At 50.5% G+C, this 26,633-nt stretch overlaps 1 protein-coding gene across 5 annotated transcripts; it reads left to right on the top strand.

The window, feature by feature from the left end:
- Positions 1–16,529: 16,529 nt before the first annotated feature.
- LOC117842331 (ethylene-responsive transcription factor ERF118) lies at positions 16,530–19,742 on the top strand. Of its 5 annotated transcripts, none has more exons than XM_034722733.2 (5): positions 16,530–16,797; positions 17,183–17,365; positions 18,032–18,144; positions 18,285–18,505; positions 18,599–19,742. In XM_034722733.2, exon 5 carries the CDS (start codon positions 18,628–18,630, stop codon positions 19,465–19,467), a length of 840 nt encoding a protein of 279 aa, XP_034578624.1. In that variant the 5' UTR covers positions 16,530–16,797; positions 17,183–17,365; positions 18,032–18,144; positions 18,285–18,505; positions 18,599–18,627; the 3' UTR covers positions 19,468–19,742. The 5 variants fall into 5 exon arrangements, with proteins under 5 accessions (XP_034578624.1, XP_034578626.1, XP_034578623.1 ...); XM_034722735.2 differs by having other exon boundaries at positions 16,530–16,801; XM_034722732.2 differs by having other exon boundaries at positions 16,530–16,965.
- The last annotated feature ends 6,891 nt before the right edge of the window (positions 19,743–26,633 follow it).

The raw sequence follows: 26,633 nt of genomic DNA, 5'->3' as shown, positions 1-26,633 counted from the left end.
CCCGTCGCGCAGATCAAATCCGAGCAGGCAGTACTATTCTTCACCGACATCATCCACCGCTTTGGAGTCCCCAACTCCATCATCATGGACAACGGCACGCAGTTCACCGGGAACAAGTTCCTCAAGTTTTGTGATGACCACCACATCCGAGTGGACTGGTCGGCCGTGGCACATCCCCGCACAAATGGGCAGGTTTAACGGGCCAACGGCATGATACTCCAGGGTCTCAAGCCAAGGATTTTCGACCGCCTCAAAAAGTTTGGTGGCCCATGGGTTGCGGAGGTCCCAGCGGTCCTATGGAGTCTGAGGACAACCCCCAGTAGGGCAACCGGCTTCACCCCATTCTTCATGGTCTACGGGTCTGAAGCAATCCTCCCCACTGACCTAGAGTACAGGTCGCTGAGGGTCAAGGCGTACGATGAAAAAGGGAACCAAGCATCGCTCGAGAACGTGCAGGACCAGGTTGATGAAGCGCGCGATGTGGCCCTACTGTACTCGGCCAAGTACCAGGAGGCCTTATGACGATACCACAGCCGCAAGGTACGAGGCCGAGCCTTCAACGTCGGCGACCTGGTGCTTCGTCTCGTCCAGGACAACAGAGGCCGGCACAAGCTGACCCCTCCATGGGAGGGTCCCTTCATCGTCGCGCAAGTACGGCGGCCAGACACATACAAGCTGGCGACCCCCGACAGGCAGATCTTCACCAACGCTTGGAACATAGAGCAGCTAAGACGCTTCTACCCTTAGTTATTGTTCCCAAGCTTGTACATACATACTTCTGTAACTTATTAATTCATGGAAAAGGGCAGTTTTGAGTCGATCTCGTTCGAGTTTCGTGCCGAACTCAGGGATATCCGACCCTGGCTCCGCCCCAGGGTCGCATATCCCTCGGGGGCTATCAGGGGCTCCGGCCCAAGACACTTGACATCTTCTCAAAACACCATTTCTTTTCGAACTGACCCTCTTCCTAAACGTTTGGGCGTGAAAAGGAGAGAGTGCACGAACGACGCTCAGGCAAGACTGATCAGACTGCGAAAAACCTACGCCCTAGCGGCTACGGTGCCTTCGCTCGTCAGCACTTACTAACACGCCCAACCCGCACTCTAAACTTTCCAAACCCAAAAAACAAGAAAGAGGATCAAAAAAATTTTCAAAAAATTATAGAAAAGGTCTCTGCGGCCATCACAAAAACAAGTTCAAAGTTAACCAACATATTTACATTCTGGGACGTCTAAGCCCGATACAACTAACTCGTCCCTGGGTCCTCAGGCGGGATGGCCTCATCCACTAGAAGCTTCGCCAGAGCCTCCGCTGGGTTGAGCACCGACGTGTCGATCTCATCCAGCTCGGCCTCGGAGTAGCTGGAGGCATACCCCCCCCTCCCCCCCCCCCCCCCCGCTCATCCCGGCGAAGTTGATTCCGGAGTAGTGGGAGCCGAAGACGCTGAAGGCCCGCCTCATGCCGACATGAAGCGCCTCCCGAGCAATCTCATAGGCCCGTCGGTATGCTCCAAGGACACGAGCCGCCAACAAACTCGTCCCCTCCCCCTGGACCACGCCGAGGCCATCGCAGACAACGCGGACCGTATCCCGCAGGTTGCCATGCTTGGCGCATTCCTCATCGAGGATCTCCCTTAGTCAGGCGAGTTCGTCTATGAGGCCTGTCCACAAAAGTCCGCAAGGTTAGAAACCACCGCAACACCGCAAAAGCAAAGAAATGAGAAAAGACCTCGGATTGACCCTTCAGCTCACGCTCCCGGTCGAGCCCCTGGGCCACAGCAGTCTGAAGCCCCTGCACTTGCACGTGGAGCTGACTGACCTCCTCCCCAAGCCCGGCCGCTATCTTCTTAGCCTCAGCCTTCCGGATCGCCTCGGAGTCCAGCTCCTGCCAAGCCTTCTGCCGCTCGCGCTGGATACGCTCGACGGTTTTCTGAAGGGCCTCATAGTCCCTCTTCAGCTGTGCGAGCTACGTGGCATTGTGGCGGGCCTTCTCGGCAACAGCTTGGAACTCCTCAAGATCAAGGCAAGCCTTTTCGACGACGGCCTGGAACTTGTCCTCCACCCGCCGCGCGTCCTCCCGGGCCACCTGCTCATGCCTGCGTAGGTCGGTGATGACCTGCTGAGCGGCGGTGACCTGCGCGGTTAGCTCCCCGGTCTGCTACCTCTCCGCGGAGAAGCGATCCCAGAGCCCCCGCTTGAGCTGGAGGAAATCGGATTTCCCCCGGTTGCACTCTTGGGGGCCTACAAAACAAATTATGCTCAGCAACGGAGGAACGAGAGGAAAACAACCACCGAGGAGAAAACCGTACCTGGCCACCGGGGACGACGACGCCGTCCAGCTCTCCCACCAGGGACATTTGCTAGCCCGCCCTGCACCGCCTGCCACTTGTCCCACTCCTCGGCGTCATTCAACACGAAGAGGGGTCTCTGTGGGTCCTCACTGGACGCCCAGCGCAGGGTAGGCCCACCCCACGCCTTGGAGACGGGATGAACCGAGACAAGGGTGGAGGCCGCTCTGGCCGACCCCGGCGTCGCCGTCCCCAACGTCGTCGCTGGGGCAGGCGCCACCGCTCCTGATGCTGCCGGCCTCATCGACGGCCCCGGCACATGCGCCGCCGCCTCCGTCGAAGTTGCCGTGGCCGTCGTCGATGCCGACGTGCGTCCCGCTCCATCCGCCGCTACCACCGTCTCCGTCCCGGCTGCCGGAGTGGGCGTTCCCTCTCCCGCCACCACTGCGGTCTCCGTCGCAGCCGCAGGAGCAGGCGTCCCCACCTTCGTCGCGGCCGCCGAGGCAGGCGTCCCCGCCTCCACCGCTGCCGCCGCCTTCGTCGCGGCCGCTGAGGCAGGTATCCCCGCCTCCACCGCCGCCGCTATCCCGGTCGCGGCCGCGGGGGCGGACTTTCCCTCCTCCTCCTCCGCCACCATCTCCGCCGTCGCCGTTGGAGCCGCAGGCTCCTCCGCCTCGTCATCGAGGTCTATCACCTCGCCGGTCGGAGGGACCCCAGGGGCAACGCCCTGTTCCGCAGGGTCGGCCGCGAAGGCAGAAGGTGGAGTAGGGGTCAGACCCTACCCCGTGCTCGGCTGCAGCACCCTTCCTCCGGTTGCCTCTGCAGCGGCCGCCTCCGCAGTAGGCTCCGCGGTCTCCCCAGTGACACCGCTGCTCGCCGCCGGTGGGGTCGCGGCTCACCCCGCGGAGGTGGACGACACCCGTAGCGCCTTCTTCGATGCCAGCGGCAGGACAAAGTCCCGAGGGGTGGCGCTGTGAAACAACAAACAACACCATCAAAAATAGCTCGATGCTGGGGAAGGAATAAGATGCGCGAGGAATTCCCACTTACACTCCCTCAGCGCGAGGACGGCGAGCGCGTTTTGCCACCGAGCCTGACGCCAACCCAGGGGCATCTGGCAGCAGCCGCTTGCCGCTACTCCTCTGCTCTTGGGACGCAGGCAGAGGGTCGGGGGTCGGCTCCGTCGACGCCCGAGGCGCGCCCCACGCCGACCACTAGGGCGCGGCCCCAGAGCTTTGCGGGGTTGAGTCCTGGGCAGGCGGTCCGCTCGGCTTGTCCCCCGCGGCCGTTTGGGGGCGCTGCTCCCGGATGACGAGCGTGCCCGGCCGGGGGGCCAGAACGAGCTCTTCCTCCTCCTCCTCCTTCTCGTCTTCCTCCTCTTCATCCTCATCGTCGTCGTTGTCGTCGTCCGACACGACCTGGCCCGCCGCCGCCGTTGGAGCTCCTTAGCGGCCTTCTTTTTCTTCCTCGTCGTCTCTTTGTCCTTACACCTCTTCTGCTTCTCGGCGAGGAGGCGGTTCTGCTGCCACCGCTCAGCGTCCTCTGGCACCGGCGGGCGCGAGTCCACGACCCTGGTGTAAGGAAAAAACTCTGCGTCAGAGCAACGAACCAAGAAGTGCAGGAAAAAAGAACAAGAGCGCGAAGTCCTCACCAGCTCGATGAAATTCTCGTCCGGGCGCATTGGAGCGTGACCAGGCACCGGGTAATCGGCATCCTTGTCGTCCAGCGCCTCCCGGACTCGCTGCTGGCAAGCGCACCCGTCGCAATGACGATGCCCTCGGTCGGCACGCCGGGAACCATCTCAGCGAGCGAGCGAATCCGGAGCATCAGCGGCGCCACACTCCGAGCATGGTACGCCCCGATAACTCTGGCCCCGGTCAGCCCCTTTCCCTTCAGGTGCTCGATGGCCTGAAGCAGACCGGTGATCCGCTTCTTCTCCTTCTCCACCGGACCGTACGACCACAGCTCCGGTGCCGCTTTGATGACGCGGCCGGTGAACGCCGGCAAGGGGGAGTTGGAGTAGTTCTTCACATAGAATCACTGCTGATGCCACCACTTGTGGGATACCGCGGTCTTTATCGCCATATACTCCTTGGCGCGGTTCTGCCGGAGGTGGATGGTGGCGCACCCTATCGGCACCAGGGTCGCCCGCTACTGGCTCCCCTTCTTCTCAGCCCTCTGGTGCAGGCTGACCGCAAAAAAGTACTTCCAGAGCGAGAAGTTGGGCTCGATGCCCAAGAACCCCTCGCACAGCGTGATGAACGCCGTGATGTGCTGGATCCCATTAGGATTAAGGTGCTGCAGCACCAACCTGTAGTAGTGCAGCAGCCCGCAGAAGAAGCGGCTCGGCGGGGTCGCGAACCCCCTCTCGTGGAAGTGGGTGAACAAAACGACGTAGCCGGCGGGCGGACTCGGCACCTCTTCCCTCTCGGGGAACCGCCATTTTCCCCTCTCGGTCCTCTCACAAAGGAGGTCTTTCCTCATGAGGCCGTCGGCGCGCGAGGTATCGAAGCTTGAGCGCGTCCAGGACTCCATCACGAAGGGGAGAAGGGGTCGACGGCGGAGGGCGAGGAAAGTTGTTGCACTAGGCGGAGGAAGGCGAACGGCGCGCAAGAAGGCAAAGGGCGCGTGAGAAGGCGAAAAGATTTAGGAGCAGTTGCGGGAAGAACCGGTGAGGCAGACCCCCCGTCTTATAGGCGGGCATGTGGGAAGCGAAAGGGACGGTCTTATCATAGTTAAATGTAGCGCCAGGTACGCCCCATCACACCCTCTTTTTTGGAATCCGTGCACACGATCTACTGCAGGAAAACATCCCTGTCACCCTCGTTTCGCGGGCTGGCACCTTCTACCACTTCACCTCCTGGAGAACGCACGCGCACAACCTCCTCCACGTCTGGCCCAAGGCCCACCAATAGGTAAAAAAGGGATACAAAGCTAAAAACGCCCCTATGGCCCATTACGGTCCAGGGGTTCGAAGGCTGGCCCACTACGGGTTCGACAGCCGCCCCAGGACACCCCCGAGCGAGGGGTGAGAAGGGACGGGTCCGCTAGCGGCCATCACCCGGGCAAGCGACAGCCTAGGGCATCCCAACCTCACATTCGAGTCTGGACCGGCACCAAAGTTCATAGTTTTCCCCCGAAGAAAAACAACGAGCCCTGGATCCGATCGAACGGACTCGGGAACTATATGAACTGGCCGGCCGGAATCTGGGGTACGCCACCAGCTTGGCCCGAGCCGGACCCCCCCGAACGGGGACCGAGACCCCACTCGAATTGACCTGTTCGTAGCTCTACGAGCACCACGATTCGTCCAGCGAGGATAGCGTGGCACGGCTCACCCCCTCCATCTTAGCGAACGAACGCTTAAGGGGTAACGATCAAAAGTCGATCTAGTCTCCCGACCGGTGTGCCTATGAAACGATAAGAAATCCACCCGCACCAAGTCATCCACAGGACATCTCACCTAATCAATCTCCCCGGCCAAGCTGAACAAACGGCACTCCCCATCCCTGATTAACTGCAGCTTGCGTGGCGAGCAGAGATCCCCGACGAACGACGAAGGCAGCCTCTGGAGGAGCATCCTCGCTCCACCACAGGCTCGGGGGCTACTGTTGGGGGGAAATATTAACGACCTCCTAATGCCCCTTAAAACAACAATCATGGAGACCCGAGCCCACCTGCGGTAATGATGATTACTGCCGACCCAGCATGGGCAGGGAACATCTCGTTCTGTCTCGCCCGACCCACGGTCCAAGGGTCGGGTGCGCCCGACCCCTCGCCGCAAGGCTCCGTCTCGCCCGACCCTGGGCGTAGGGGGTCGGACTCATCCGGGCCCACAAGACAAGGGTCTGCCTCAAGCGCAGGCCGGCAGACGAGGGCGCGGATCTTATGGGCCCCCCACCGATCTTGCCATAAATGCGCCGTGGCTCCGACGCGCAGAAAGGCGCCCGCGCCCCTCGACGTGACCGGCCACAAGTACCCGGGCGGAACACTGTAGCCATGACCGCACAGGCTACAGTGGCCGCAGCTCCCCCTGATTCGTCAAAGGGCACTCATAGCATGCGCCGCCCGGCACAGGAGGGAGCGTCGCCCGGCACAGGAGGGAGCTGTGGCGGATCCACTTCGGATCTACTTGGTTAAACATGATTTAGCCGCATGATACGCGACGCTCATGCCTAAACCAAGTAAACACGAAGTGCCGTCGGATTTCATCCGATTTAACCACTTGAACAGGACCAATTAGCAAACACACACGAAGGTGAGCGGTTCCAGAGAATACAACAAGTCCACCGAGTTAACAAATTACCCATTTAGTTTGGCCATAAAACACATCAGAGTTTACAAGGTTCAGAAGAAAAACAACAGAAGGTGAAACCACTAGCGGAAGCGAACTCGTCGGGGTCGGACATCCCTGGTGAGGCCAACCGGGACGTCAATGATCCCTCTCCTCGCCATCCGAGGAGGGATCCCACTCGACCGTCCAACCCGGAGGGAGTTGGGGCGGCCAAGTGCCAACAGAGGGAGGCGCGGGGGCAGCAACTTCACCTGAAAAAGAAGAGCCACAACAAGGCTGAGCTACTAAGCTCAACAAGCTTAACCGACAGGAGGCGCACTAACTACCTCTTCTAGACATGCAAGGCTTTTTGGCCGAGGGGTTTGTTTGCCAAAAGCGCTAGATGTATCCCTACTTTCAAGTTTTAGCTCCGATTCCAAGTTCATTATCTGGTCTAAGTTTGCAACCTATTCTAAGCAATCATAGAACCAACCAAAAGTATATATAACATCAGCAAAACCATGTCATCATCAGATTCCTTATTTACTCAGGGTGACATAGCAATCAAGCAGTCTCAAACTGTGAGAGGCAGACGAATCGATTCGAGTTTCTTAACCATGCATGGCGAACCTAATCTCACGACATCCGCGCACCACAAGGGTCGCTTCCTCTGTCAGCCGTCCCCATCAATTCCCAGGCGCGTGTCAGGTCCAAACTTCCCTTGGCATGCAATGCTCCACAGTCCCGGCCTCTGTCATACTGTGACCGCACTTGCACCCACATGATGCACCATGGGAACCTCATTCCAGGGACAGCAGGGGTATAAGCCACGCCCTAGTTCAATCAGGTACTAGGCTTCCCCATCCCATACTAGGTATGAGATTAGTACTTTCAAACACTTGATCACGAACACCACCACTGTCGGGCCTTAGCAAGTTTCATAGACAGACGGGGCGATCAACCGACCACCAAAGAGTTACCCAAAACCCTGCCCCGTCCATCGTCCTTATAGTTGTGACAGAAGGTAAACATCCAACTCCTACAACTCGCGAGTGACAGGGAATCACTCGGATTTTACCGTTTCCTATTTAAACAAGCATCTACTCGGTCCAACAGCTAGTGTTCAGATCAAGGGAGCTAAGTTATGCATATAGGGTTCCAAACTCCTATACGTAAATGTACAAGCATGTTAAAGAAGGCATGCGCAAGTCTGGTAAAACATAGGGGGATTCATGCATCCGGGGCTTGCCTTCGAGCAAAGAGGAAGGGGACTGCTCGACTTCTGGGGCAGCTTCGGCTTCTGGGGGCAGGAGCTCAGCTACACCGTCGTCTTCTGGCACCGGGTGCAGCTCGTAGTAGCCGTCAGCGAGACGCAGCTCCACACGAATGCAATGCATTAGTTAGCATAGACAGTTATTTCAACAACAACACTTGCAAGTCTGAGCCCAGAAACTTGCGACAAGTTACAGGAGGGTGGGAAGGTTCAATGGAGTTGATGGAAATCAAGAGGTAAGGGTCGGAGGGAAGGAACTTATTATCTGACCCTTAATCTAGAGGGTTTAATGTACTAGGGGTCCTCAGACTCAACACTGAAAGGTCCACAAGTTTTACACATACACCCTCGGTTCAAAGAAAAAGATACAGCCGAGCCCTCGGGCAAGGCGGAGAAGGGTCGGCGGAACAGATAGGGTCGGGCGAGACGGAACCGGGGTCGGGCGGATAAGAGGGGTCGGGCGAAGCGAACAAGGGTCAGCAAAACAGACAGGGTCGGGCGAGATGGAACCGGGGTCGGGCGGATAAGAGGGGTCGGGCGAAGCGAACAAGGGTCGGCAGAACAGACAGGGTCGGGCGAGACGGAATCGGGGTCGGGCGGATAAGAGGGGTTAGGCGAAGCGAACAAGGGTCGGCAGCCTACCTTCATCTTATAGAGGAGGCTTGGGCGAAAGAACTAAGGGCTTGGGACGGCGGCGAGAAAGTCCGGCGGCAGCGGTGCTTCTTGTGGATCACAAGCAAGCTCTTGGGCAGCACTGAAAGCAGTGGCTGGCGGATCGGGGAAAGCGATGGTGCTTGAGCAGAGAGGAGAGTTCCTCAGACTTGGGTGGTGGCGCTGTGAGCTCGAACAGGGAGCAAGAGAGATGGCAGCTAGGGCAAGGGAAACTCCGGCGGGGCTTCTGCATTCCCTTTTATAGCGGCGCAGGAGTGAGAAGGGGGAGCGGCGCGAAGGCCGAGGAAGAAGTGATGGAGTGCTTTGCCCGGGCGGCGATTGAGTGACGAGGGTGGTGGAGCAGGACTTCGGGGATGATGCCGGCGGTCATTGGGCACTGGCGTTAGGGCGGCGCAGGCGCGGGTTTGCCAGTGGTTGAGATTTGACGGAGGTGGGCGTCGTCGTGCGGTGGATCTGATGGAAGTGACCGGGAAAACGGTGCTAGGATCGAGGGCGCACAGGTGAGAAGACAAGCGGCTGCGGGCGCGCGGGCGAGCGCGGAGCAACAGATTGTCGGGGCGGCTTCTAACAGGGCGGGAAAAGGGGCTGTCGCTGCCGCGGTCTGGGTTGGCGGAGGAGGAATCGTCGTGTAGCGAAGACCGGGCGGTGTGACTGTGGCGAGGTGATGGAAAAGACGGGCGGCATCGGGCTCTGCGACCGGGATCTGGTGATGTGATGATGGGCGCGGGCGGCGAGGCACTGCAGAAAGGGTTGCAGAGGGGCTTCCGCTGCGATTGGGGAAGGGGGCGCGGGATTCCATCCGGTCGCGAGCCGAAGACGAGGCGGAGCGGCGGACGTCGGAGGAGTTGAGCCACGCGGTGGGGGAAAACTGAAGCGGGCATGCAACTCGAGTTCACCTGTCGCGGGAGATCTAGGGGAAAAGATCTCGTGGGCCCACCGGTCAGTTTCAGTGGTCCACTGCTCGAACTGGAGGGCGATGCTGCGGGATGGCTTAGGAAGATCTGACGGTGGGTTGGGGTCGGCGGGGTCGGAACTAGGGAGACCACGGCGAGGGGTCGGATCGCAGGGGTTGGAAAAGCTGGAGGTTGAACACTTAGGCTTGGGAAAAACTAAGACAGGTGATCAGGGGCTCGGATTAAGATTGACGCGAAGGATTTTTGTCCGAGGCCGTCATAGGAGTGTCGCCCGTTCTCACGCCCAGCATATCCGGCGACAAGGACATGATGTCTGTGTTCCACAGGATGTAAGCAGGACAACAGGGGTCAGCCGTCTTCCCCAACATGCACAGTTGCCACGACCGGACATCATCATCATGCCCAGCGGCGACGGTCGCCTGGAGGACCGGCGACAGGATCCGGCGGGAGCCGCCCTCTTTCGGTGGCTGCGTTGACAGCGGCCGAAGGCCGGAGCAGGAGGCGGCGACTCGGGGACTTGGTCCCTCTCCTTGTATTTTACTTTACTTAGCTTATCTCTTTTACTTCTCCAAGAGACCCGGCCCGAGACAAGGAGGACTCTCAAGCGAACAGAACCCACACACTCACCTCTAGAGCATCAGTGCACACCCAAGAGACTTGGGACCAGCTCCCTCTCTCGCCCGTTTGTAACCCCTACTACAGACCCTGCGTGAGTAACACGAGCAGCTCCCCATACTGGACGTAGGGCTTTCCTTGCCCGAACCAGTCTAACCCCGTGTCTCCTCACGCCACCATCCGAAGCCTTACGCGCATAAAAGAAATTTACTAGCCGTAGTCTTGATCCGCTAATCTTGACAACGACACAAGAACTTTGAGTTCACAAATTCTGGCTAAATATCATAAAGGAACTTTGTCCATGCGACTTTTGGAGCCACATTTTCTTAATAGAAGTATGGTGACCTAATAGCCTGTCGAGGCAAAAGATCTGTTCACTGAGCACGACTCATCTGGCAAGCCAAAACCAACAAAAAGCTGATGGGTCAAGGTCAGTGCCTGAACAGGCTATCGTGCCACCATACTTCTATTATGAAAATATGGCTCCAAAAGGCGTTTGGACAACTATTTCTAGATTCCTTTATGATATTCGACCAGAGTTTGTGGACTCAAAGTTCTTCTGTTGTACCATTATTTTAGGATTCTTGATACTATGGAGCGTCTGTAATCTTTAGTATATCTTTGTTCTTTTGTTCCAGAATTCTAGCATTTTTCTTTTTATCGAACTAGTGAATGTCACTCAAATTTAACAAGCAAGGCATCCAAAAAAAATTAGCAAGGACCGAATTCTATTTCTTTGACCTACATTTTATTTACCTCATTTTATTGCAAGGAATAAATATTATAAACACATTTACTTTATGTTTTCCCACACCTAATATTACAAATTCTTTATCTAATAGGAAGTATATATAAGTAACAAGCAAGCTATCCATGAAATTGTAGCTCAAAAACATGTATAAATAAAAAATCTCTCCATTCTCCCTAGCTCATTCTAAAAAACTCAATTTTCTCTATCTCTAAAGCATAATAACAATAAATGAAGGGAGGATGAAGTAGCTAACATTTACAACACTTTGGATGAGTAAAATTCCCACGAAATTGAGGGGAAAAAATTGGAGGGGGAAAAAATTGGATAGCACCTCCCTAAGCTTGCTTGGTCGCCATGGAGAAGGAGCCCGAGCTCTCCGTCTGAGTGGCTCGGGCTCGGGAAGGAAGAAGGGGATTTTTATAGGACGAGCATTTAGTACCGCTTGGTAACAATTACCTGGACTAAAGAACCACCAACCGAGACTAAAGAGTCCTATCTAGTCCCAGTTGGAACTACCAACTAGGACTAAATCTTTTGCCCCTGTTGGTAACACCAACAGGGACTAATGGGTGTTCTTTAGTCCCGGTTGGTGTTACCAATGGGGACTAAAAGCCCCACCAGATTCCCTCATCATTTCTAGCCGTTACAACCGGAACTAAAATGGGCTCTTTAGTCCCGGTTGATATTACTAACCGGACTAAAGAGGCCCTGTCAGTGGAGGTTTTCGGACCCGGGACTAAAGCTCCTTTAGTCCTGGATCCAAAAACGACCGAGACATATGTAGCTAGATGGAAGGTCGTTTCTCTAACAGTGCTCTCTCTCTCCCCCCCTCTCTCCCTGTTTCTCCCTTGATGTCCCTCTCTCCCTCCCTCTCCTTCTCTCCCTCTCCCCCCCTCTCTCTCCCCCCTCCCATGAACCAACAGGAGCCCCAATCCTCATCTCCACCGTCATGGTCGGAGTTTGCCGGAGGCCCAACGGAAGATGACAACAACAAACTTCTCCACCATGCCACCCACCTCTTCCCCACTAGAGTTGGAGCAACGAGCTTCCCCAAGTCTTCATTCCCTTCTTACTATTCCATGAGCTATGGATGAGCTCAAGCCGATCTCCCTCAACATTGGGTTAAGATGCATCACCTTGCTCATGCTCTCCATGAAGACCGTGAGCCTCCGTGAAGCCCCTTCCCTTTACTCTCCCTCTCTAGTGAGCTCCCCATAAGCTCCATGCCATCCCACGGTCCCATCACCAACGTTCTCGCCTGCACCTAATCCCCCCACCAGCTTTTCATGATAGTCTTGTTCACTACGGACAACTAAAGTGAATAAGACATCAGCTCCATCCTTTGTGATTTATTACATACATGCTGCAAGGTTTTTGTTTATCTCTCTCCACCATTGTTGATCTTGTCTACACATCACTAATCTCAGTCAACGTGCCCATCTGCATTTGATCACATGAGCTCTTCACCTCATATAATTACATTGAGTGTGACATATGCTATCTCCTTTGTTTCCTATAGCTTGCCAAATTAAAATGAACTGTGATTTATTGCTTAGGTTGAAAGTGGCGGTTATTTTTCTTAATTTACTTCATAAAATTCTAGAATGCCATCATCATCGCTGTTGTCAATAGTTTGAGCTATAGAGAGAGTGTGCTATCTACAATATCTAATCTGAGAGGGTTGTGAACTACAATGATAGCGTGTAGAGAACTCGAATAGCGCTGATATGTATATTCACTCAAGTTCCAGCTCTTGTGATCTAATGACAATGACTATGAGGCATGCAACCTAGAATTCTTGCACTAGAATTGATGCGTCTTTTTTTAGATAGGTTTTGGATTGGTACTCAGGATGGGCAGAGGTGGCATAGTCATTTTTTGTTGCATTGGAAAAAAGCGGAAGCCAAAGGATGATGAAGAATGATGGAATCCATTCGTTATCGTACTCTTAGTGTCATATTTGAACTTTTACTATAATGTATTTGTTTCCTTCTGTATAGCACGGAGAAGAATTATAGGAGAACAGCCAATGACATGGTCCTATATTGTTCTATTTAAGCTTTGTGAACTTTCATAACAGATTATTAGCTACAACATGTTATGTTAGGCTAATCCTAGTGAAGGATTTCATTTTTTATGTTTCCAAGATAACCACATCATCAAGAAGAAAATGAAATTGTGTTTGAAATTGCTCCTTCAATGCACAATTTAATGTTTTTAAATTGTTATTTCGTAGGCACCACGTAACTTTAATTTCATGACATATTTTTTTTTAGTTTTCATGCCAAGAGAGTTTCATCTAGATGAAACGGTTCCTTCTCTCCCCTCTTAAATTTCCTGCCACGTTGTTGATAAAACTCCTATGAAATTAGCAGTGGGAATAGCCTTAGGCAGAGCTTCATAACCGGTTATCGGGTATGATATTTATAAAATCCATCATCCCACGAGCAAGTATTAAACAAAGATTTTAACAGACCATGCTTTTCAATCCTAATTTTGACATAATCTAAGTGATTTTAAGAAGTCCTCGATAGGATCTGTTACATTTGGATTTTTAGTTCTTAAAAGACGTATTCGAGGGAATATGAAAATATTAACAAATACTTCTTTTGTCCAAAAAAAAGTGCACCCATGCTATTTTTTTTCAAGATACTGTAAGATTCATGTCGATTGGCACCTTCAATTAGAGGCATTCATTTCTATGGATACTAATGTGTCTTAAAGATGCTCTTGTCACAAAAGAGTGTTCATTTTTCCGAAGCTCAAGCTCAATGCAAACAAGCGGGCTTCCGATGGTGGTGGGGTTGATTCATAAGGATTTACCAGATTTGGAAACTCCTCGCGCCAACAGCAACAGACGTTCATCGGGCGCTGAAGAAATAAAAGAAGGTGAATAAAGAAAAAGAAAAGAAAATCCGTGTTGCTTGCGCGCGACGCCTCCGCTGGCCAGCTGACGCCTGACGCCTCGTACAGCGGAGTAGACTGACGGCTGGCGCCTGGGGAAGCGGTGCCCGGGTGGGCCCCGCGGGAACCCCGGCTACTTGGAGTCCAAGAAAGCCACGAGGCCCACGGCGCAGCCGGCAACCGGTCTGGGGCGGGAGGATCGGGCCCGTCCATATCCGTGACGCCGCCCGTTCTGATGCGCCGCCGATACGGTGCGGGTACGGACGGTCGGCTCGAGGCCCCTGGCCTGTGGGTGGCACGCATCCGTGAGGGCCACGCACGCTGCGCCTGCGGCAGGCGTCACGCCAGCGACACACGCACACTCACTCTCGTCTTATGTCGTCTCTAGGCGCTGGTGGCCTGTTTCTAGCTTTATTCTCTCGTGCACCCCACCACACTACCACTATGCAAAACGGCACAGGCTATTACCGCGTAATTAGATTGGGCCGCTAATTTTCTCTCCTGTAATGTATAATCAATTTCAAAAAAATTAGTGACATATCAAAAGATACACGAAAGAGTAGAATTCTTGTGCACGAAGCGTGTATACATACATAGCTGAACTATTTTTTGTTGTCAAACCAAACAAACACCAATCAAATTCAAGCACAACAAACATCGTATCCTCAAATCTCAAGCCCAATGTCTCCACTATTTAAATGTTTGAATTGCTGGTGATGCGATGTCTCCGCGAAAATCCCTTCCTTCCTGTGGTTGTACCCTGGAGGACATCTCCAAAGCCATCAGATACATCATCAACGGCCGCACTATACTGAAGAGAAAGAAAGTAATTAGAGGTAATTATGGCAATGAATAAGGGAGCCCGACCCCAATTATTACCCCTTCGGTTAATAACTTGATATCTCTCATCCCCAGCTCTCCCTTTCTCTCACCGCTCGCATCTTCCTCCGACCCTTCGAATTGGTTCCGACGTCGGCAGCAACAGCATCAATTATTTTATGTTATGAACTATTCATCATGATTTCAAAAATTATCTCATGTCAATTATGCTAACATTTAGATAAAATCATTTATTTTCTTAGTATTATTGAATCATTTTTCTCTTTTCATTAGCTAATCAACGAACTTTAAGCCTCCTATAAACTTCTTTCTTTTTCCATTCAGTATTTTCCATTGCAACTTTCTGCTAAGATCTTTGGTATAGGCGGTTCAGTATTTTCCATTGCAACTTTCTGCTAAGATCTTTGGTATAGGCGCGTGCACGCGCCTATACCTAGTTAACTCTAACACCCATCCCAAAGCAAGGATCCAACACATCCTCAAATGCCCTCTCCAGCACACAGCTGCAGAATTGCCGCATCCCTTCGCTCTACCTTTAAACTTCAACAACTTTGCTTACACACCATTGTCCCTGACTCTAATTATTAGGAAATTGATGTGCACATATCAATAATTAACTTATATATGTTTTTTCATGTGTATAGTTTATGTGCCACCATTCTAAAAACTAGTCATGCACATGTGATTGTTAGATTTGTTGTGCTGTTGCAAAGCACGAGCAAGTTTGTTAGTAGACTTAATATATGTCTTTCTTGTGTGGCAAACAGAACCTTGCTCAGACAAGTTGATTGGACTCAATCTTAAGAAGTATGAGGGTGCTTGGTTGCTGGCTGCAGGGCCACGCCAGAAGTGCGCCCACGCCGAAGATGTGGCGGAAAAAATCAACGCCGCAGTTTAGGCGCGCTGTAGCGAGCAATAGAACAGCAAAACTGCTAGCTAGCTGTGGCACGCCAAAACATGCAACCAACCAAGCAACACCCTAAATCTTTGTGGTTGCGTAACTTTGTGGTGTGGCAAATGTTGGCAGGGAACCAAACACCCCCTATATGAGCTAAGGTGTATGCTAATTAATGTGAAGTTAGATGTCACAACGGCGTGAGGAACAACAGTGCAAGCAAGGAATTAGCAAAAACATTGTGGAAGGGAAAAATTGTAGAGGTTGTTTGACCTTTTTGCCTAATTTGTTTTTTATGCAAATTAAATATAAATAACTACGATTGTAAATACTATTGTGTATAAGTGGTTGTTTGACCTTTTTGCCTAATTTGTTTTTTATGCAGCACTCATGCATGTTTTCTAGCCTACTAAACAAATGAGCCTCGTTTTATTTTCTCTTCCTCTTCAAACATCTATAACAATGTATCATCGCACCTCAATTAACGAAGTGATGTGCTTACCGTTACTACTAGATCCGTTTCTAGGTATCAAATTGACTTATTGTTCAAACTTTGAGTAATAATAGTTTCTTAAAATATTTAGTTAATTAAAGTGGAATAAAACTATTATATTATCATCAAAGTAGACAAAAATTGCATATATATTTGGTCAACATTACCATGAAACCTAAAGAAAGAAAATTTTCATAAAAAAAAGTTTGAAAGGGATGGAGAATGACATGATTATGGGTAATTCATTGTCTGAATTTAATAAAGTAAAAAGAAATTCTTTTTCCATAAAGTATTATCAATTTTTTAAGTAAAACTATAACTATAGTTTAGGATGCAGTACTCGTGTCCGTGTACAGCATGTGCACTTAACCAACATAAATCAGTTTTTTTTTAAAAAAAGTACTAGTCTTGAAACATTATAGTTAATGCAGAATCCGAACATTGTAGTCAAGAAAGAAAATTTTCATAATCCACCCCTGCTACAATTGGCTTTATAGTACTAGCAGCTGCAGGTAAATCCGTGGGTACACAGGATGGCGTACCCCGTACAATTTTTGCACCTCCGGCCTTGCATCTATAATTACACAGCCTGCGCCATCGCCTCACACGTTTCGTCTCCCTGCTCCGCTCCTCATCTCCCCTCCTCCCCTGCTCTTCCGCCGGAAGACCACCATTAAACCCCGCGCCCTCTCCACTTCGGCTCTCCCCCAAAAATATCAAGAGCCCACAAATCTCTCCTCTCCCCGCGCAGGACTCTCCCCGATCCGATCCAGTATCCGGATTCCGGGCGGCTCGCCCCCCCATTCCGCCGGCTACACCGCTTTCACCCAGTCCAGTCCTCCGGTCGGGCTTCGGAGATCGCCGTGGCCCCCACGCTAGTGTAGGTGCCAGCTCTTTTCCTCCGCAAGAACCGCGCGCCCGATCATGCCGTTGCGTGCAGTTTGGGATCGATCTCTCCCTCTTCTCTCCGCCTGCCCTGTTTCTATTTGCGGGAAAGTTTTTCTTTCTTTTCTTTTCTCTTTCTCGGGGGATTTGGTCGGGTAATCTGGTAAGATTTCGTTCTGCTCCTTTTTCCTTTTTTTTGGCGATTTTCTTGGGGAATTACACAGGTGCCAATCTAATCTCTTTTTCTTTCCATCCATGGGATCAATCGTGCTTCGGGGAAAATAATAAAGACGGCAGCTTTTTTTGTTTGTTCCCCGTTTTCATTCCCATCCAACCTCTTCTCACCAGTTCCTGGCGGTGGTGTTTTCTGATGTGAACAGATTCTGCGAGCAGGACTGGAGGAGCAGCCGCCGCCGCACGCCACGCGCGCGCTGTTGATTTATGTCGCCTGCTCTGCCGCTCCATGGTTCTGAGCTCCCGTCGTCATCAACCTCGACTCGCTCCCTTCTCCAGCCTTGGCAGAGGGGCGCCAGAGACTGCGGGTTTCGCTTCAGAATCTCGCGGTAAATCTGTTTCCCTGCTTCTATTGGTTGGCTTACGCCAGGATGTCCTGCTCTGTTTCAGTCTACTCTGCTCCACTGTCTAGCTTCGTATATGAAACGAGCTCTGTTGGTCTTCCATGTAGGTGGCAGTTCAGAGATTAGTAGATACTATGTTTTTCTCTCTGTTTGACATTAGTAGTTTCTTTATCTAAGCTGTTGATGTGGTGCATTATTAGTTTAATAACTTAGCAGTCCTGGCTTCTTGTTTGTTTAGTGTAAGCAACAAGGATTTGTCTTTTCCTGTCCGCCAAAAAGGGGAGTCAGTGTCTTTTCGTCATCTTCCAGTTGTAAATATAAATATGCAGCTTGCCATGATTCAGTTGATAAATTGTTGCCATGTCATGCGATAATTTTGTCCTTCTTTAATCTGGTCACATTAATTTTGCTCGTGAACCAAATTTTGAGACAACCACGTTAGAGTATGTGTCAGATTTCGAAGCTGACCTGCACTAAAACTGATCTCCTCCTTCAGTTTGCATAAAAATGTCACCGCACTAGTTTGGCATGCCAAGATGGAGGTTTAGATGTCGATATCTATTTGATTTTATAGTCCGGCAGCTTCCTATTAATTTCAGTTTGTCTATGTGAATTTGGAAAGTTTCCCATAGTAATGCACAATGGTTTCAGATTTGGATTTGGGGTGAAGTACTCTGGGTTTCTTCATTTAGACCCTTGCTTCCTACTTTACTGCACCTGAGGCAGTAAGAGTTCAAGAGTCCCCCAAATCATAATCAGTCTTGGTAAGTTTTAAACAAGGACATATATACATTGAAAAGGACAATATTAACGAGTAGTTTTTGTTTTCACTGTTTAAGATTTCTCCTTTTGGAACTTCGAAGGGGCCTCAGCTTATAATCTTGTCTTATTTTTATGCTATCAGGTTTGTTTTGTGTGGATTGGCTTCAGCACCCCTCCTCCTTTAAGTTCAAACAGTCAGCCAGATTTCCAATTTCTGAGTCCTGTACAAGGAAGGAACCAGATCTTTCTTTCTCGAGTTTTCATCAGAATTTTGAGAGAATCCTGCTGATTTGCAAGATTCTGTGCTGCAGTTTTTGCACAGACCAGGAGCCTTTGTCCCAATTTTGTCTAAACATTTACTCGGTATACATGTATATCTATGCTTTTTCCTCATCTTTGAAATTGTAACCTTGTACCTGCACTTTTCATGAATAACGCCCTGTCTTCACATTGCAGTTAAGGCAATCTGAAAGCTGGGCTACAAGATGATGCCCTGTATGCAGAAGGTCCGTATTTTCTGTTCTGATCCAGATGCTACTGACTCCTCTGATGATGAAGATGGTCAGAACATCAAGGTAAAGAAAATGGTTAGAGAGGTGCTAGTTCCGGTGAAGAACTCGAAGACATCTAAATGTCTGGAGACGCTTGTGCCATGTGGAACAAAGGATCTGGAGGTTTCAGAGAAAAAGGGGAAATCAAGCAGGTTTCGTGGTGTGCGTAAGCGACCCTGGGGTCGTTGGGCAGCTGAGATTCGCGATCCTGTGAGAAAAACCCGAAAATGGATTGGCTCATATGACTCTGAGGAGGCTGCAGCAGCAGCATATCAGGCATATGCAAATCAGATCCACGCAGAGGTGTTAGCCAAAAAAGCTCAAGAGTCTGTATCAGAACGTGCAGCTTTGTCAAGCTCTTCAGTGTCCTGTGTATCTTCATCTGCCCCATGCGAGCAGACAGCACGAGTGCAGAAGGGAGTGTTCATGGAAATAGACCCAGAGCCTGTGGATGAAATCTTACTGAACTTCTCCACACCTAAGGAGATTTCAGTAGATGTCTTGCTAGGACGGATAGATGAGACTCCTGTCGGTGACTCCGTCAGCCTGGCTGATGAACTTCCACTTGATGATTTCACCAGGCTGGAAGATGCATTCCCAATCAGTGATTTTATTGGTGCAGTGCACAAGCCTCTCGATGATGACTATATTGGCCTGGCTGACATTAGCCACCTGCCTCTTCCAATGAAGGACCCAGCTTTCAATCTGGATGCAGAACTTGATTGGAGTGGGTTCGATTTCACTGCAATTGAACATGAGCTTCAGGTCCTTTGAGGCTGCATCAGAGATGTATTATACTGAAACCAGCACCTGATTGTGTCATATTCCACGGAAAGCAGATGTTTTCTGAGTTGTCTGAGTACATCAATGAGTTCAGATTTAGATTTCAGTCTATCCATGGATGTGGGTGGGATCTGGAGCCGATTGACCTAAATTTTGTCGGAAATTGTACAGTTCCTAGAGTAACTCGTCAGTGAGTGCTATTATGTAACAAAGTTTCATGTAATGTGTATATATTCTAATCTAATTTCAGATCTGACAGTAGCTCATGCTGATGATACATGCAGCTGGAGCCCTTTAGGTTACGCATAGTTTGGCCGAAAGGAACTTTATTCTTAAAATAATATTTAATCATGTTTTAGAAAGCTGGGTGAAGAAATTGAACTTATTCTGAAAAAACAAGCCAGATATTACTATTTGTTGGGATTGTCAAAAAAGACGGTCACCCTTGAGGTTGTTTCGCTCGACATAAGCCTACCAGCATCACAAGATCATTAACCACGGGCGAAGGTTGTTAACCTCACAGAACCCGTGTGGCGTGAAAATCGTGCCAGCCTCGCTTCATCTCTACGGACTAGTCTCGAAGCCAAGAAATAATCCCTGATGACTAGGCTATAACAAAGTCTACCCTCGAGCGCTCCAAAATAACCCCGAGCACGGGGTTGTTTATCGTGTTTTACTCAGGGATTGTTGAAACGAGCAAGCCAGGATCCAAGGGACGAGGCTGGCATCTTTCTAGCACAAGGTTAAGATGACTTCGAGCACGAAACTGAGATGACTTCTTTCACGAGGTTGAAGGCGCAAAGACATTGGAAATGTGAAGGCATGATTCGTGGGATCGCCTGAGAACGTGATTTGCGGGATTGCCTAAGAGCGTGATTTGCTAGATTGCCTGAGGGCGTGAGAAGCGTGACTCGGTAGAGGAGACCAAGTCGCACAAGTTACCTCCAAAAGACCTCTATGTACAGTATATTCCAAGAATGTAGTAGTTGAGAGAGGGTAATCGTGGAATGTAAAGTGTCCTTCGAGGCACTATAAAAGGGAGCTCTACCCCGATGTACATGGATGCTCACTTCTCAGAGTTGAATCGTAAGTGCTTTCTTAACTTTGTTGTATACGAGTCTTCTCGAGATTTGTTTCCCAACATTGGCACCCACCATGTTCTGAGCCATCAAGTGACCCATGATACCACCCCAGAAGAAGAAGAGGACCACCAAGGACAAGGCAGAACATGAAAGATAAGATAGAAAAACTAAAAAGAATCGAAACTAACCTAAGAACAAGAAGTGATAAAACAAGAGTTGAGGCAGAGACCTCGAGCTACGTCCAACCGCCAGTAAATATACACAATGACCCCCTCAGTGAAACAGAGGAAGAGCTGGCTTCAACACTCAAACAACTAGAAGCATTAAAGAGAGAAAAAGAGAAGTTTGCTCAAGAGCTCCAAGCGCAAAGGTTAACATCCAGCAAGCTGGCAAGGCTAAACGAGGCCAAAAGGCAGCTCGCGGAGTTGTAGCAAGAGCTGAATAAGTTGCAATACTTGCGCAACACACCACAACAGCCACCACTTCCAACTTTCGACACCAATGACACACCCATCATATACCCAAATCATAGCCTCGTTGGACACAACACCCCAGTGACAACGAGCACATACACAACAATTGACAAAAGTTCTCTATTATCCTTAGGCTTGCAAACAGCCCCATGGCTCGCAACCTACAAAGTAGTCACACTGCCAAAGTTCAACGGGCAAACAGATCCTTGCTAGTTCCTCATGAGCTATGAAACAGCCATAGCTTCGGCGGGAGGAGATGACGTGGTACTAGCAAAGTCATTTATAATAGCATGCGAGGGCGCGGCATTGAATTGGTACTCTCTACTCCCACCACAGTTCGTATACAGCTGGATAGATCTTAAAACCAAGCTGGTACAAAACTTCCAAGGCTTTCACAGAGCCGTGACTGATGAGGGAGATCTGTTCAATTGTGTGCAAAAAGATAAAAAATACCTCCAACAAGCTATGTGAAAAGATTTGTCCAACTCAAGTCGCAAACTCCAGATGTGGAGGATAGCGTGGCCATAGCAGCCTGCATCAAGCTCAACCCAGGCCCAACAGCCTCGAAGCTCTCAAGAAAACGGACAAAAACAATGGAAGCCCTATTCGTAGAGCTAGAAAAGTATTGTAGATCGGATGAAGACCACAGGAGGAGAGTGGCGGAAAGAAATCGCTAGAGGCAATCTGAAAAAGACCAAAACTGGAAAGCCTCATGTTACAACCACCAGCAACAACACCACTTGTACCCAGCTCAACAAGTGCTGGCAATCGAGGGTAATCAACCCTCGCACCCAAACCAAAGCCAAAACCAAAACAAAATCAAAAACCAAAACCAAAACCACCAGCAGCAACCAAACTTTGGTAGCGGCCAGGGGCGGCTACGCCGGAAGAGATAGAGGCCGAGGTAGAGGGCCTCTGAGGCCAAGCAACCAAAGTAACCAATAGAGACCGTTTTACTGTAGCTTCCATGGTTAACAACTTGACCATGCAACTGATTTTGGCCCTGAAACAAAAAAGACCTTCAAAAGAATAGCCGAAGAAAAGAAAGCAGCTCAGGCACCCAAGACCATCCATCATACCACCTTCTGGTTGCAACCACCATATTACCCAAACCCCAACCTCGCAACCTTTCAGCCCACCATGATGTGGCAACATTCACCATAATTCTGCCCTCAAACTCAGCTAGCCCCGCAGACTGCGAACTTCGCACCTTCCGAACCTCTCCACAAGATAGCCCTACCACCACCAAATCTACCCAATGAAATTCCAAAAGCCGAGCCTAACAATCCACAAAACAACAATCCCAAAGCCTTACCCACATACGACATGATAATGCCAATCTCAGGAGGATCATCGCAATCCGACCATCGCGAGGATAGCTCAAATGCTCTACCAACCTATGGCATGATAGTGCCAATCGCTGGAGGATCTTCCCTCGAGTTCGAAAATAAAAGGCGAAAGAGAGATTATTTCAGGCAGGTGAACACGATCATACCTGATGGTCCTCCAGCCAAGCTAGAGTGTACACACATGCCCATCTCTTTCGCAGAAGAGGATTTCAAATTGAAAATAGCCTCGCATAATGATGCGATGATGATCGACGGCATTATTGCTAGCTGGAAAATTGGAAAGGTCCTATTGGATAATGGATGTTCTGCGGACATTATCTTTGCAAGCACCTTTAGAGAGATGAAAATCAACCCTCACTTGCTTGGGCCGGCAGAAGTCCCGTTGCTTGGCTTCGGGGGGAGGCCGGTCAAAGCCTTGGGAAAAATTGCACTCCCCGTCTCATTTGGAAATCTGGACAACGCAAGAACAGAACGCATAATGTTCGACATTATCAAAATGTACTACCCATACTTCGCTATCCTCGGGAGAGGGTGTGGCGGAACCGCCTAAATTAACATGGCTAAAGCACACTTAAGTCGCCTAACACGCGATCCTGTACTTTAAACAAGTCAACTTGGTCATCCATCGGATTTCATCCGATAAACCACTTAACTCAGGATCGAGAAAGCAAGACTCACACGATGGTGAGTGGTTACAGAGATTACAATAGTCCATCCAGATTAACACAAAGTGTATTGATTTATTATAACATGAGTTTCGAAATTCAAACATAGTTTGCAGAGTTTTCAAGCAGCAGAAGTGTGGCGGATCCACTTCGGATCTACTGGTTAGACATGATTTAGCCGCCTGATATGCGACACTCATGCCTCAGCCAAATAAACACGAAGTGCCGTCGGATTTTCCTCCGATTTAACCACTTGAACAGGACCGATTTAGCAGACTCACTCGAAGGTGAGCGGTTCCAGAGAGTACAACAAGTCCACCAAGATAACAATTTAACCACTGGATTTAGTTGCGAAAAGAACATCAGAGTTTTACAAGTTTCCCGAAAACAACAGAAGGTAAACACTAGCGGAAGCAATCGTCGGGGTCGGATGTCCTGGTGAGGCCAGCCGGGACATCACTGATCCCTCTCCTCGCCGTCCGAGGAGGGATCCCACTCGACCGTCCAGCCGGCGGGAGCTGGGGCGACCAAGCGCCAGCAAGAGAGGGGTCGGGAGCAGCAACTTCACCTGAAAAACAGGAGCCACAACAAGGCTGAGCTACTAAGCTCAACAAGACTTAACCGATAGGAGTAAAACTACTCCACACTTCTAGACATGCAGGGCTTTCTGGCTGAGGGGTTTGCTTGCCAAAAGCACTAAGTAAAAACCCTATTTTCAAGTTGTAGCTCCGGTTCTACGTTCATTAACCGGTCTAGGTTTGCAACCTATTCTAAGCAATCATAGAGCCAAACAAGGTATGAATGTATATCACAAAAACCATGTCATCATCATATTCCTCATTTACTCAGGGTGACATAGCGATCAAGCAATCTCAAACTGTGAGAGGCAGACGAATCGATTCGAGTTCTTTAACCATGCATGGTGAACCTAGCCTCACGACATCCATGTACCCGGAGGTCGCTTCCTGTGTCGGCCTTCCCCATCAATCCCCTAACCCGTGTCGGGCCCATTTCCTTTGGTGCAAGGTTCCACAGACCCGGCCTCTACCGTTCTGTGACCACGCATGCCACCACGTGCGACATCCAGCAGGGGAAACTCCGTTCCAAGAACAATGGGGCGACCGCTCACGTCTAGGTTCAATCCGGTACTAGGCTTCCTTATCCCATACTAAGTATGAGGCTAGTACTTTCAAACACTTGATCACGAACACCACCACTGTCGGGCCTTAGCAAGTTTTCATAGACAGACAGGGCAACCATCCGTCCACCAAAGAGTTACCAAAAACTCTGCCCCGTCCATCGTCCTTATAGTTATAACAGAAAGATAGACATGCAACTCCTACAACTCGCAAGTGACAGGGAATCACTCGGCTTTTACCGTCTCCTAGTTAAGCAATGCAACTACTCGGTCCAACAGCTAGTGTTCAGATCATAGGGATAACTAAGGCATGCATCTAGGGTTTCAAACAACTCCTATACGAAAATGCACAAACATGTTACAGAAGGCATGCGCAAGTTTGGAAAACAACGCAGGTTTTTTTTTTCATGCAACCGGGGCTTGCCTTCGAGCAAAGAGGAAGAGAACTGCTCGACTTCGGGGGTGACTTCGGCTTCAGCGGGCAAGAGCTCAGCTACAGCTTCGTCTTCTGGCGCCGGATGTAGCTCGTAGAAGCCGTCGGCGAGGCGCAGCTCTACATGAATGCAATGCAAGAGTTAGGCATAGACGGTTAATTCAACAGCAACACTCGTTCGCCTGAGCCCAAAAACTCGTGACAAAGAGCAGGAGGGTGGGGGAGGTTCAAGAGAGCTGGTGAAGATCAAGAGGCAAGGGTCGGAAAGGAACTTATGATCTGATCCTTGAACTAGAGGATGTGGTACACTAGGGATCCTCAGACGCAAGCGCTGAAGGGTTCCTAAGTTTTACACATACATCCTCGGGTTGAAGAAAAGATCACAGCCGAGCCCTCGGGCGAGGCGGATAAGGGTCGGCGGAACAGATAGGGTCGGGCGAGACGGAACCGGGGTCGGGCGGATAGGAGGGGTCGGGCGAAGCGGACTGGGGTCGGCAGCTTACCTTCTTCCCAAAAGGAAAGCTTGGGGTCGGGAAGAAGCAGACTTGGGCGAAGGGACTAAGGCTTTGAACAACGACTAAGACCGGCAGTGCTCCGGCGGCAGCGGTGCTTCTTGCAGATCACAAGAGAGCTTTTACGCAGCACGGAGGAGCAAGCGGCTAGGTGGCTTGGAGAAAACGGATAATGAGGACATTCCTAGCATTCACTCATCTTCACATGAAACTCCACTTGATATAGCTGGTCCAATTACAAGAAGTAGAGCTAAACAATTGGAGAAGGAAATTCATTCTCAGGTGAACTCTAACCTTATGTTTAATAATCAGTTTATGTTGAATGAGCCTATGCTTTTGAGTTCTTGTTCCAATGTCCTTAGGAATGATGGAGTGTATGAACCAGCATGGGATGAAGATGTATTCAAGCCTCTGGACATTTGAACCAAGAAGCCTATGGTGTGCATGAATAAAATGGTGGTTCATCACCTTTGCATGGGAATGCAACCAGAAGCTAGATGACTGACACACATGGTATAAATTCCAAGCATCACCATGGACAGAATACAAGGAGTTAGACGGTGTTATATATGTGGATGGAAGCGTCTTCAAGTCTATTTTCCACTCCATCAAACGGTTCATTATTTGGACTTCCCAATAAAGAGTTATGCTCATTTTAGTAACTGCTGCCAGAAGCTGAAAGACGTGCGAACCAGCCACGAAATCCACTAGTGCATGCGCATGCTGCCATTTACTCCAAGCTGAACGCCCCTATCTCTATATGTAACTTGTACTAGACAATGAAAGGTCAGATCTTGATTGACTAAATTCAGAATACACAAACTCGTGGAGTTTTGTTTATGCGTGAGTCTTGAGAGGCTTGCAACACTTGTTCTTTCGATTCCTGAGGGAGTTGTAGAACGCTGAACTGCGGTTCATCCAGTTCGTGCTTTCACGTCTATAGGGCGTGATTGCGTGGGCTGTTTCGTCGGTATGTGGAAGGGTGATTGTCTCGGTAGTTCGTCGCGTGGACAGCCTCGTGGTGCACTGCCTCTTCACCAGGTCACGCAGTGATAAGTTATCAAGTTCGTGGATCCTACGAGAAGATCGGGCCACACAACTTGCTACACGCGTTGCATAGGCGTGTGCATATCAACGGAGGGGAGCTGAGAGGAGAGTTCCTCAAGAGCTTTAGGGTGTGGTGCTAGGAGCTTGAGCAGGGAGCAAGAGAATGGTTGAAAATAACAATGGCGGAGGGAACTCCGGCGGGCTTGTGCATTCCCTTTTATAGCGGCCGGAATGGAAAGGAAAACGTCGCGGGAGAGAGAGAGAAGGGGAGCGACGCGAAGGCCGGGGAGAAGCAATGGAGTGCTCTGCCGGGGCGGCGATTGAGCGAAGAGGGCGGTGGTGCAGGACTCGGGGATGACGCCAGCGGTCATTGGGTTCTGCCGTCAGGGCGGCGCAGGAGCGGGTATGCCGGTGGTTGAGATTTGGCGGTGGCGGGCGTCGCCGTGCGGAAGATTTGA

The sequence above is a fragment of the Setaria viridis genome, chromosome 2 (assembly GCF_005286985.2).
Source record: "Setaria viridis chromosome 2, Setaria_viridis_v4.0, whole genome shotgun sequence".
Taxonomy (NCBI): Eukaryota; Viridiplantae; Streptophyta; class Magnoliopsida; order Poales; family Poaceae; genus Setaria; species Setaria viridis.
The sequence above is the reverse complement of the archived record's forward strand: the minus strand, read 5'-3'. Positions and strand labels throughout refer to the sequence as shown.

Coding starts and splice junctions, on each gene's coding strand:
- LOC117842331 (XM_034722733.2), top strand. CDS start 18,628: ATGATGCCCTGTATGCAGAAGGTCCGTATTTTCTGTTCTGATCCAGAT.